The sequence below is a fragment of the Gopherus evgoodei genome, chromosome 13 (genome assembly GCF_007399415.2).
Source record: "Gopherus evgoodei ecotype Sinaloan lineage chromosome 13, rGopEvg1_v1.p, whole genome shotgun sequence".
Classification (NCBI taxonomy): Eukaryota; Metazoa; Chordata; order Testudines; family Testudinidae; genus Gopherus; species Gopherus evgoodei.
The window spans coordinates 15920140-15933836 of NC_044334.1; the positions used below are offsets into that span (position 1 = coordinate 15920140).

The following is a 13697-nucleotide window of genomic DNA, read 5'->3' on the forward strand; positions in this document are numbered from 1 at the left end:
TGGGGCGGCAAAAACCTTGGAGCCGGCCCTGGTTTTAGATCCCAGCTACATTACAAAAACATCCCCTGCTTCGAAGCAATTTTATAATCATGACTCTTTCAACATGATTTCTTCTTGTAATATATGCTATCAGTTTGGATGGAACATAAGTTTCATCTGACCCATTCTTAAGGCTAGGTTACTACATATGTGCTCACTACATGTACTTATTGTAGCAAAACTACCTTGTGTCAAGAATATATTTTAAAAGGAATGTGCTATTCACACTGTGGGACAATCTGCAAGCCAAGACAATTTTAATTGGTTTAGAACATGGCCCACTCTGCATGGAAGCAAAACATATAGATGGCAGCACAAGGTAGGATTTCTTGCACCCAACTGATGAGCCTTAACGTCACACTGCCACCATATGTTCTCTCAACTGGCCCAAAGTTCCCCAGGATGGAGAAGCAGGGATTCATCTGGCACCTGGTATGGATGTTCTGCCCTGGAGCTAAAGAAGCGGCTCCAATACCTCATGCCAATCTAAGTTCTGCTACACACTTAGGCTGTGCCTGCACTAAAGAACCAAACTATAGGTAACTGAACTGGCAGGACATCACAAGTGTAAGTACTAGTGTACTAGTGTAAGTGTCCATGCAGGTTTGACGGAAGTTCTGTCCACATTAGTGCTGCAATGCTCCATCGCAGTCTCACTACCCTCCAGGTATCTCACAGTTCCCAGAATAGCTCCCTGAAGCACTGGCTCCTCACAGATTTTAAAAGGCTTCTGGGAGCCCAGGAAATTATGGAAGATTTCCTGTAAGTCCCTGGGTACCAAAGCTATTTCTTGTTACTTTTTTAAAAATGGAAGCCAGGTTGAACATTTGCTCCTGATTCCTGCTTGTCAAAAAGCTTATCAGAAGCTCCTGCAGAAACACAGATGTGATTTAAAGGCCAATGTCCCTGATCTTCTGTAAAAAGTAAACACAAAAGTCTTCACCTGCTCAGTGGAGCTCAGTGGTGAGCACAGCCCCAGAGGAAATGAAACGGTAAAAGAAAACAGAGGGAACATGAAGTGCTCACGTGCACAAGATCTCGTATTTCCTGAGAACTTAATTTCTCTGATCTAAGTGCCTTGATAGATTTTAGCTTAGTAATTCCCAGTTGCTCCCTCTTCCTCCACTCAGTATCACTGGGCACTTTCTATCAGAACCTCCTGCTGAACCAGCAGTATGTTAGAGGAAAGCCAAGTAAGGCAAAATAGGTTGGATTGTTCATTCCTTCTTTTCTAGGCATAGCTTTAAGCCATCTTTGCACTGCCCTGATTCTGGCCCTGATCTTATGATGCAATTAATGCCCTATGGTTGCTCTAAAATGGACTGGCTTGTATTGACTGACCCTTTGTGGGCCATTTCACTGGCAGAGAATAATAGCTGGAGTGCAATACATTCCAGACATGTTCCTTGTGTTGTTTGAACAGTGCCTATCACAATGGGGCCCTGCGCCTCTACGAGCTACTGCAATAATAAAAATGGAGGAGGGGACCAGCATAGAACAGTTACTCCAGTCCTATATTGGCCAGAGAACCTCCTCCCAATATGTGGGTTCTCTGTGGTACACAAAGCAGCTGCTTCCTAAGGGAAAATCAGGGATGTTCTCAGTATGTATTTTCCTTAAAGTTGCTAGTCAGCACCTGAATCTCTTGCTTCCCAAAATCTGTATTCCCAACTTTAGTGCAAGCTACTTAAAAACAAAAATTCTGCATTCATTACACCATGCTCAATCTTACTGAAATGCAAAGGATTACATAGGGCCTAAATCAGCATTGAATTTGGTCTCAATAGTCCAGTTTCTTCTTACCATGTAGCATAAGGGATCTGACGATCTCCTTCATGAAACATGAGAGACAGGAGTTGGGAGAAAGTGGAGAAGGGGCATTAGTATCTGCAGTGCTGCTGTCATGAGAAGTAGCTCATTAGATGTATGCAGAGTTATTAGCACAGAACTCCTGCTGCAGCTTGACTCTTGTAGCCTAAAAATTTCAAATGTATTGATTTTTATGCTTGACTTTGGGCACCATCTAGGCACCTAAATGGAAATGACTCATTTTCAGATGTGCTGAGTACCTGTAACTCCCTTTAACCTCAAATGGAATTTATGGATGCTCAACCTATTTGGAAAAAAAATTAGTCAGGCCACTTGTACTGCATTTAGCATTTCTGAAAACTGCAGAGATCTGACCTGCAGTGAATTTACAGAAACTATACCACTTGCCCATAAGGTGACAGCTGTGTGATCAACAAGAGACAGAGACCAATGTGATGCAAACAGCTGTTGTATCAGCATCTTCCCTCCCCACCCTGTATACTAATTTCCATAGCAGCAACTGGCATCTTTGGGGCTCACACTGAAGGCAGAGTTGGAAGGAAAAACAGACAGTTCCTGTCACTAAAATAAAACCATTAGTTTAATATATATGAAAAGAAGAGAAAAGGACAGAAGTGTCTTCTTGCTGAATGTTCACTATTCTGCCACTGAGAAAATCATTTTGACAACTACAATTCACCAATAGGCTTTGGAGAAACATGGGATTTTAGGGCAAGGGCAGTAATGTTTCTGCACTGTTTCAATGGCTTTCTTTAAATTAGTGCTGGATTGTGTAATCTGGAAACTAACCAGAGGGCATGACAGAGGGCACAAAGCATCAGATATGGAAAAAAGGTGTACTTCTCTGATGCACAGAATTAGATCCTTCCATCATGCACTCATAGAATCATAGAATGTCAGGGTTGGAAGGGACCTCAGGAGGTCATCTAGTCCAACCCCCTGCTCAAAGCAGGACCAATTCCCAACTAAATCATCTCAGTCAGGGCTTTGTTAAGCCTGACCTTAAAAACCTCTAAGGAAGGAGATTCCACCACCTCCCTAGGTAACCCATTCCAGTGCTTCGCCACTCTCTGAGTGAAACAGTTTTTCCTAATATCCAACCTAAACCTCCCCCACTGAAACTTAAGACTGAGCTGAAATGATTACAGTATGCGCTGCATATTGTGAGATCTTTTCAGACCTTCAAACTCAAGGCGCATATTTTCCCCAAGGAAGAGAGAGAACCACATGTGACTGATGCTAGCATTTCAGGAAACTGCTCAGATACCAGTTATCCATGCTCTTAGTCATATCAAGCCCCAATCTGAAACCCTCCCTTCTTCTGTAGAACCATTATAGCATGGGAAGTGGTGCTACAAGCTTCCCAGATGCTGCCTGTCAGCTAGCGTCAATTCTGTTTTACAAGGACCACCTCCATGATGAAATTAATTCAGGCTACAGGGCTGTTCATTTCTGGGTCTTTCTGCTGAAACTCATCATGAGGTGACAGCTGTGATGGGCAAAAAAGATGGGATTGATTTATTTATTAAAACAGCATTTACTTGGTATTTTTAAAGAAACTCACTCTTTGCCATGCTCCCTGCCTCTTATTCTTTCCTTTTGGGGGAGCATTTGTACAACAGATTTACTGGCAAGGATGTTTGCAGAAAGCAGATTTCAAAGTGATAACTGCAAGTATTCAAGGAAGCCAAATTATAAATTCTCACCTGCAAGTGCTCGCATAGTCAACCAATCAGGAAACAGAAACAATATTATGGAGTTAACTGACTAATCACAACAATAAAAAGAGGTTATCAACTGTTCATAGTCAAGCCATATTTTTAAAAGACTTCTCTAAAGAGCTCAAATATGTTCAAATAAATACGTGAGGAAATTCAATCAATAATCTGTTCAGTGATATTCCCCAATTCAGAACAATCTAGATTAATTTATTCCATTATCTGTTAAATCATTTCTACTAAGAAAGTGAAGGAAGGCCAATTTCACCTAGTCCGTTTTCAAATGAAAACATACTTTTACATAGAAATAGACCAGCATCTCCACTATAGATCAGAAGAGTAACAAAACCATCATCTGTATCTAATAGCTCATACAAGCAATATAAAACAATCTGATTTTAAATTGCTACACATGCAAACCAGATTTTACAAAACAGTTTGGGCAAATTATCTGACTTGAATGAAGAGTCACATTGCTATTGGAGTTTAATATCATTGCTTGGACCTCACTGGCCCAATCAATCACTGCATCCACCTTCATGAATAAGGCTACGTTTTAGCCACAGGTATTTTTGGTAAAAGTCATGGACAGGTCATGGGCAGCAAAAATTCATGGGCCAGTGACCTGTCCATGACTTGTGCTATATACCCCTGACTAAATATTGGGTGCTCTGGGATGGGGGCAGTTGGGGGCTCTGAGGGTGATTTGGGAGGGGGAGGCTTGAGTGCTCGAGAGGGAGGCAGCCTGGGGGCATCAAGTGTGCTTTGGGGGAGTGGCAATGCATGGCCCAGGACCCCCGCTGGTGCTGCGGGAGGGGGGGAGAACAGCAGCATGTGAGTCTGGACCCTTGCTGCTGCCATGGTGGAATGGATGACAGCGCGCAACCTAGGACCCCCACTGCAGCTGTTGGGGAGGGGAGGCACCATGGCCCAACACTGTTCCAGCAGCAGCTGGTGTGGCTGGCCCAGGGGATGCCTGAGCTGCTCAGGTGGCCTTGGTGCCAGATGCTGCAAAAGTCACAGAGGTCTCATAAAGTCACAGAATATGTGACTTCCGTGACCTCCGTGACAGACTCGCAGCATTAATAATGAACAATCCATTTGTGGACAAGAGGAATGAACTGAGAATTAACAGTTCAGTAAATCAAGAGGAAAATATTTTTTGAATTAAAAGAGGAATGGTTTTGGGGAGGAAACACTTTCTCTATTTATGGACAATCCAAAAAAATTATGGGATATAGCTAAAAGTATAACTGTAACATATATAAATAATAAAATAAATAAGTTTTGACACAGAATTTTTCCTTCCTTATGCCAGCAAGATACAGCAAGGTGTGGGTAGATTCTAATTGACCAGTGCTCTTTAATCGCCAATTCCACATTATTGGGCCCCCAGAATAATCATTAAGAGCCAGATTTTACAATCCTTACTCACAGTGAGTAATACTTTATGCTGCCAGCAGTCCTAAAGTAGAAGGCAATACTCAGCGTGGGTATGAGTGGCAGAATCAGCCCCATAATGTTAAAATAATTATCTAATTCATTCAATTAATTATCTAATTTGTTCAATTAAACACTTGCTTATGCCTAACTCTGTAAAAACTTTACAACTTCATTTAATCATCAAGACATTCCACATTATAAAATTTAAACTCTTCTTTCACCAAAAAGTGTTATTTAAGCTCAATCATTTGTATAAAATGTTAGAGTCAATACTCCACCATTACTGGAACATGTTATCAAGAAAAAGACGAAGACCTTTAACAAAGCACTTCAGTCTACTGAAACTCCGTATTACAACCTACAGCCTGAGTAATAACAAATGAACAAATGTTCAGTGATGGTAAAGTTGTTATGAGACCCAGAACTAAAGAGCTACCCACGCACATCTCAATGCCTGCTATTTTTTAAGCAAACAAGTAAACTGAGTCCTGACAATTAATAACTGCTATTGTACTCGCCTGCAAGCATGACCTTGTTACTTACAAGCTATTTAAGCAATCCATACCTTTGTGCTCCCACAGATTGCACCTCCGTTATTTCCACAGTGTTAACAAATGAGACAGCCTTTGGACCTCCATAAGAGGGTGACCTAGGCATCCCTGTAGGGGATGATGGGACCTGATGGCCTGGTGACTTGTAGGAGCCATTGCTCACCCTGCCTTGTAGTGCCTGATGGGACTGGACATTGTTATTGGCTAGATCGGCTTGAAGGGAAGTTGTGGAAGTCCTTGGTGCCCTGGCCATTGCACTTGAGAGGGAAGACACCGAGGACTGCAGTATAGGGTTCCTTGTGCTAAAATTGGTCGCAGTCATCAAATTGTCTCTGGAGCCATATCTCATCACCATGCTGCGAGGGTCTTCAGACAGCGCGCTGACTTGTTGAAGGCTGTAAGAGCTAGGGGTGTCATACACACCCGAGTCTGCAAACACTGAATCCGGGTGTGACAGGAGGAGCTTCTCCCTCTCTTCCATTTCTTTCCTCTCCTGGATGGATGCCATGATGGTTTTTGAAAGGTTGTCGTAACGGACGGGAGAGGGGTCCCGCTGGTGCGACGCTGGGCCCCCCAGCACCGGGCTGAAACTCTGTGGAGCCTGGCGCTGCAGCTCGCTTCCCCGTAGGTGGCACATTTTGGCTGACAAATATGGCGAATGGTACCCCACGGAGCCAACAGCAGAATGGACTATGCATTTCCTCCCGGAAGGGGACATGGAGTTTAGCAAACTGTCATAAGACAGACTTCCATTTCTGTTTGACAGGGAGTTGGGGGAAAAGATGCTTTTGTAGGGGGTGGAAGCAGCCCCTTCTGATTTTATTGGATGCAGTGGCACTTTGTCTGTCCCTCTCCTGCTGGCAGACTTCAAGCTCAGGGATCGCGAATTGACGGCGAAGGAGTCTATCTGGAGTGGGGAGGACTGATAAGTCTTGTGAAGCGAGCTCTTCCTGTAGTTCGAGATGTCCAGGTTGGGCTCCGATTGATAATCAAGACTCTGGTCATTCTCTTCAATCAAAACTCCTTGCTTGTGTCCCTCCTGCATGGTGATCTAAAACAGAGATGAGTATGAGAGAGGGAAGGCACCCTATGACAGAACACAGCACTGATTTGCTTCTCCTGGTGAGTGAGAAGTGCATAGTGAGAACAGAGCTGGGAATCAGGTTGTCTCAAATTCTCAGCCCAGATCTGACACAGATTCATTCTATGTGTTTAGAAGTGTCACTTAACGGTGCATCAGATTCCTTACCTGCAACACAGTGATAATAATTTACCTCAGAGGTGAGAAGGGTTAACTCATATTTGTTACATGGTAAGTATTACTGATTGTAATAAATAGGCCGAGGAGCGAGCACTGACAGTTGCAACAAAGCCCTTTGCAAAGAAAGGTGACCACCCCTTTCAGACCAAACCCGTGTCAAAGTAGGTCAGATTTTGACTGGACAACATTGACCTTGAAAAACTTTGTCCCTACAGATTAGAAATAAAATTTTCCAAGAGTAGCTTCCAGTTTCTGGAGCCTCCATTTCAGAGAGCCCAGCCACACACACTTTGGGCTAACTTTAATGGTGCTGAGCATTCCAGATTCCTACTGACATCAAATGATGTGACAAGTGCTGAATGATTCTGAAATATAGGCCAAAGCTCATTGAAGATGAGAGGCCACAAACTGAGCCACCCTCAGTCAAAGGTCACTTTCAAAAGTTGTGGCTTTGATGCAGATGTGGGGGAGTTTTTCCCATTTCATGTGCTGTGTGGGAGAGAGTTCTATATCAGACAAGGAAACGTAAACCCCATGTTTTATTTATATACATCAAAACCATGAAGAAAACCCCTCTGTTGTAAGCATCTACTTTAAAGTATATGTAAGATTGCCTCTAATTTTGTTCAAACTTTACTTAAAGGCCATTCTCTGCTAAGCAACTGATTTTGGCTGGTCCCTTATGATAGGTTTCACCACAACTGACAATGAATTGGTTATTGGAACTCTGCAAAAAAAAAAAGAATGATTAGTGTATGCTTATTTAATCAGAAAGGCAATCAATACTGCTTGTATTTTCTCCTTTCAGGTTTCTTTTTAAAAAGAAAAGGAAATAATACAAAAAAAGCATAACTGAGAGAAAGGTGCTTTTATACTCATTTTTACTTCAAGGTTGTGTCTTTGGGCTGGAAGGCAGAGAATGTGCATGATAGTTCTCTACCTTCCCCAACCATGGAAATAGACTGGATTCTTCTCTGGAAAAGGGAATGATGGACTCTGCTTAATGGGGAAGAAATGATGCAAGTGGTTGGCCTATTTCCCCCCACTGGGTGTTCCGCTCTCCCTCCCCTCATTTGTTTTTATTGCTCATGAATGGTGCTAGATTGACAGGCTGAAGACCAGGAACAGCTCAGAAGCAGCAGCACAATCTTCACACTAGCCCACTACTGTACTTCAAGCCTGAAGCGAGAGGACAGTTATGCCCAACCCCCTAGATATGGCTTGGTCACCACATCCATTCAGTCCTCTAAAAGTCCAGCAAAGTTGCCAGTTGGTACCAATTTCTGTGATGTGGCCACTTGTCTATTACAAAGAGCACTAACCTCATTTGACACAGGTCAATCAGCCTAAGGTGACTTTGTCATCTTAGGCTAGATTTGAACCAGAAACCTAGCAGTTAAAAGACGCTATACCTAATTACCAGAACCCCCCGCTCCCCTGGTCTGATTAGAATCTATATTGCAGTACATCCCAAATGGAGAAAAAAGTTTATCCATTGGAGGTTATGTCAGGCACTGCATCTGGACCTGGAAAACTGTCTGTACTGTAGTACCCTGCTTGCACACATCAACATTTCAGGTTAAGCACTTGCTGATGCCTGTAAATATATTTGGAACTCGCTGGCAAGCCATTTGTCGAGTAATAAAGTGAAGATGAAATAATAAGATTTTGATACAGCCAGCTTGGTGCAGAACTCACATTCTGAAATGCTCCCCTTCACAAGGCAATTTCTGCCTCATTCTGGGGACAGATCTGGAAAGCATGATTTATAAGTAGATGACGCAGTAAGATTAAAACCTTAAGTTTTTAAAGCTGGTAAAGAATCAGTGATATCTACAACAAGCAGACACGGCCTTCATTTTCAAAAAGTTAAAAGGACGTTGCCAAAGCCCCTCTTTGTCCCTATCCCCATCACTGCCATTTAGAACAACCCCTTGGAAGCTTGAATCTGACTTCTGCTTCATATCTCTACTACATTCATTTCCTTGATTGCAGGTATACCCTGGATGTTACTGTAGGGTGGAAGATGGAATTGCTGCTGAAATTAATTTTAAAGAAATAGCATTGGGGTATTTGTTGAAGGGGAAATATCCATCCATATATAAACATTTGCATGGATTTTGCCAACATACATGATAGAACAAACTGGTAACTTCTGAGCCTATTTTCCAGGACAGAGTGTCCCTTTAACTGTTAGGACCTTAATTTTCTTTCTGTTAACAGATAATATGAAGGGTCATTTTTTAAAAACTGTAACCCAAGCACTAAAAGTGTGTTAAGGCTGTTCAAATGTACATAATCTTATATTAATTTCAACAACAATATATACCCACAAGGAATTCTTTTAAAGCTCTTTTTTGCTTTGTGAGCTTATATGCTGGGAACTGACTTTCATGTCCATGGAAGGATGGAAGTTGAGAGTTCTCAGGATCAGGTTCAAAATGTGGTAAAGCAAATGGGCACATTTTTCAGTAGGGCATCATGACAATCGCAATAGTACTGAAAATAAAAAGGTTTCACACAGAAAGTACTGTACATTCCAAGTGTGAAACACCAACCTGTACAAATATTGACTTCTGTACTGGAACATTCACAACAACCTGGAGGTGAGTTCACCATCATGTTGAAGTAGTCTACTGCTTGTTTGGAACAGGTTCTTCTCGACCATTATGACATGCTCACCTGCTCAGCTGCAGCGTGGTAGTGGACTTTGGAATTGTTGCTGAAAGCTGGTCGATACTTATACATGGCAGGAGTTGGGGGACTGATCAATTTAGGTGAAAGACCACTCTCTGGAAAAACAAATGTCAACAGACCATGCGCATGAACAGTATGTCTAAAATGGCATGTTAATAAATAAGATTACAGAATTGTATATAAACCCCATAAATAAACATGGCAATTTACAAATTGAGCTCCAGTCCTGCAAAGGGTGAAAACTCTGTGTGTCTGTACTCATGCGCAGAGTCCCACTGAAGTCAATGGAACTCCACATGGAAGTAGCTACACGCATGGCTGTAACTCGTTGCAGGACTGGATACGTATACGTGACACACTCTGTGGCCCATAGAGCTTACAATCTAAATAAAACAAGGAAAACATAAGACATAATAGGTCCTTGGTAGTTAAAGCCAGAGTTGCCAACTTACATCTTCCCCCAATTGCAAAATACAGTTGGGTCCAAACTAAATATCCTCACATTCAGGAGTGTTTGGATCTAAAAAGTTAGGATCAGGATCTGAATTTCTCAGCTGCCTCCTTTGGCCTAACCATAGACTTGGACCAGAACACTTTGGGTTCTGGGAGAGGTCAGATCCAGGTCCAGATCCAGATCCAAGTTCTGGGTCGAGGGGTTTATCTCTACTGTAAAGCCAAACAACCCTCTTTCTGGAATTCCAAATGACCTCTGCCAGGTCCTTTGCTGGATCTCATCCCAGCTGAAATGCAAACACACACACCCCTGCCTACTCAGTATCAAAGTGATATATTCAGAAATAAGTGTAGTGTTTTCCTCTTACTGTCTGCAGTGAATTCTATACTTATATCAAATTCTCTCTCAAATTAAGAATTAAGAGAATTAAGAGCTTCCCCAAAAGCACAAAGAAATCCACATTCCATGAAGGTTCTGGAAGAACAATGCACGGACACCAACATATTTTCATAGCATCAAAAATAAAGTATTGATCAGGCTACCATACCTTCACTGGTTCCCAGCTGCCCCTTCAGTTCAGAGTACTTGCTTGGATCTCCTTTGGGAGGCAGAGGTGGCTGGATGTCCATGGTTTTATCCTCCAGACCTTCCAGGCTAACTTTAGACTGAAAATAACCATGGAATCAATCATTTCCCTCAAGTGGTTTAGATAACAACATGTGCTAAAGTATTATAGATTCTAAAGACTTGTCTACACTGGGAAATGTCAGAGTGGTATACTATGTGTTAACGAACATGGGGATAAACACAATCCAACACTCTATGTACATAGGCCTGTTATGTCTAAAACCTAGTTTAACCGCAACCAATTGACTTGATTTTAAATCTAACAGTCCTTATCTACACAGAGTGACAGATCATGTTTAACCTCATGTTCGTTAACACACAGCATACCACTGTCGGCATTTCCCCGTGCAGAGAAGTCATCAGCAACTAGTGTTCCTTTATTACCAAGAAGGCCATTCCAGGAGTTCACTATATAAAAGCTTGAGAGATAATTTCTCATGTCTATAAAGCTTAGCACCATAAATCTTGCAGCACTTTACTAAGGTAAAAGCATCATTATTCCCTTTATATACAAATAGAAAGTGAGATACCAAGATGTAATGATCTGCAAAAGTTGCACTGCCAGAGGTAGGAACAGACCGCAATTCTCCTGGGTGCTAGTTCTATGCTCTATGCATTGGATCACAGTGCTTGCTGAAGGCTTGGGGCTCATTGCTTGCCTCAAGTAAACCAGGTTGCCTAATGGTGCCAGAACTCCTGCGATCAGCACAATATGGTGGATTAATTAAAAAACAAACAAAAACCAGAACAAGGGCCAGGAAGTGAAAAGTCCTGTGCCAACTCTTAACTAACTGCCATAAAGAACCAATGCTCACCCTTCTCTTGCTCTCCCATTAGAGTGCTATAGGAGGACCTTCAAAGGGTCAATAGCTCTTGGCACTATTATTCCTAATTTACTTTCAAAATGCAGGGAAGAATACTTGACTTCCTTCATGTTCCTCCAGAGGAGTATTATCTCTAAGAGTATCCCAATAATGAAAGTTATTTTCAGCCTAGTTTTCAAGTTGTACTCGTAGACAGAGGGTATTGAAGGCTGCTTTACCTTGCTTCGGTTAAGATTGGCTTGGATCCCATTGTCACTTATCTTCACTGTGATCTGTCGCTCGGATAGATCTGGTCTGAAGAAAGGAGGCTTCACACTCACAGCCTGCTTTTTCTTTGGCTCAACAATGTACCTGATTGATTATTCAATAATAAATGTTAAAAAACCCTAGGCATGCAGACAAGAAAAACCCTGTGTTTGTAGTGTATGATTTAAGAGATATGGCAAAATCTATATGAGTAAAGGACATTTATCTCAGTGGATGCTTGTCCAGCAGGTGCAAAGATTGAAGTGAATCAGGAGCTGAATAGGAGATACCACCAATAAAAAACCCTGCAATTTTGATACACTGGTCTCCAATACTGTTCAGGTGAGGAGGGGCAAGAGGGTAGCACACAGCCACACAACCAGTAAAAGCATTTCCCCTGAATTTTGCCAGATCTGTAGGAGACGTGAGTAGTAATGTGCCATGCCAATTGTGTTTTGGAAGAGGACTTGGTTTATCAGCACCTAGAAAAGTTTAGTTATATTAGGAGATGTGGGAAAGTTAGACCCTTTCTAGGGATGATAAAATTGGAACACAGGAATGATTATGAGTTGGTGGATCTCTTCACATCACTCTTCTCCCCCAAACCCCCAAATTTTAGTGTGAAAGGCGCATTCCTGGGAGTTGGTTGAAAAGTTTTTCACTTCTTGGGGACTGATAAATGGAGATAAAACAATTTGATAAACTTTAAAGGAGACTGCACCACCATATAATACCCGGTGACATGAGATCAAAATATCTGCATTAGCTTCTTCTAATTTGGACAGTGGACAGGACACCTCAGCAGTGATGGTTTGCTTGGTGATTTCGACAAGTTCATGAGGGAGAAGATATGTGACAGTAGGCCTTGATAAAACACTAGGATAATATTTCCTAAAATTCTGAGTACAGTAATGGCATTTTAAAAGTAAAGATACTACTCAAAACTCTATCATACCAAAGAGACTGCAAAGGAAAAATGACTGTCCAGTTTAGGTGCCTAATCGGTTTTAACATCCTGCTCTCCTAAAGTTGCTGACCTAATTCAAGTGCTCATGATTTGATCAGTTCAAGAAATTTAGATTCCACTTCCAGTGCTACCACTTTAACACTAGGAATAGCCTGCTAAGCTTTGCTTGCTGTCTAATCAAGAAAAACCACATACTAGAGATAATAGCGTGTGTAGGCTGGGACAGCTCAGCACCTTGAAAAGTACATTCAGCCCACTCCCACTACAATTAAAAGTATGTGTGTTTCTGCTGGACAGCTCAGCACCTTGGACATCTATGTTCAATCTTTTCTGTTCTATAGCAACACTAATGTTCATGACCATTGTTTCAAAGGGCACAGGGACAAATATCTGCTGAAAAGTAAGGAACCATAAATAAAATCCAAAATTGCAAACCGTAGCACCAGGTAGGAAATCATATGTGTTTTATGATGATGAAAGGTGTCTGTGAGATTGAAAGCTACAGCTGCCTTGAATTAATTATAAACCTAAGGGGCAAAAGGTTGGTTTTAGATACTTCATTTCTTTCCAGCAGTGACTAGAATCTTTAAAGTGTACTTTGGAGGGCAGTGCACCACACAGGAAAATATGTTGCATTAGCAAGATTACATCCAGTTATTGAATTTCACTGGATAAGCAACTTAATGAAGCCATGTTAGAGAAAAGCAGGGAGCAGGAATAGGCTATCAATCCCAATTATTATTTTTTTGTGAAAAATCTAGTCTTGTTATAAAATGGCTCAGTAAATAGAGAAAGCGGTTGATATGATATGGCCTGCTAACCATAAATACTTGGGTTGGGAGTGAAGATTGTGCATTATATTAAATGAGAATGCCAAGACTAAGAGCCATGCACAGTGAAGGCACTGTACAAGCTTCCCCTCAGCTCTGCCAAGGTCTTGACATACCATACCTCTCCACAGCAGATACTACTAGCGGGGATGAATGGGGCCAGACTCTGGGGTGGCTCAGAACATTGAGTTTTGTTTACCTTGTGACCCA

General features: G+C 41.9%; 1 protein-coding gene across 3 annotated transcripts in view; it reads right to left on the reverse strand.

Annotated features, from left to right (window-relative positions):
- The window catches only part of ZDHHC8 (zinc finger DHHC-type containing 8), a 245272-nt gene that overhangs the window by 66235 nt on the left and 165340 nt on the right, over positions 1–13697 (reverse strand). For all 3 annotated transcript variants that reach the window (XR_004003000.1, XM_030583134.1, XM_030583133.1), the window contains exons 7-10: positions 11663–11795; positions 10541–10658; positions 9525–9634; positions 5596–6632 (exon numbers count right to left, since the gene is read on the reverse strand). Coding sequence is in view for 2 of the 3 variants with exons in the window: in XM_030583134.1 (XP_030438994.1) it covers positions 5596–6632; positions 9525–9634; positions 10541–10658; positions 11663–11795 (1398 nt within the window). In the remaining variant the exon portion in view is untranslated. The remainder of the gene's footprint in view (positions 1–5595; positions 6633–9524; positions 9635–10540; positions 10659–11662; positions 11796–13697) is intronic.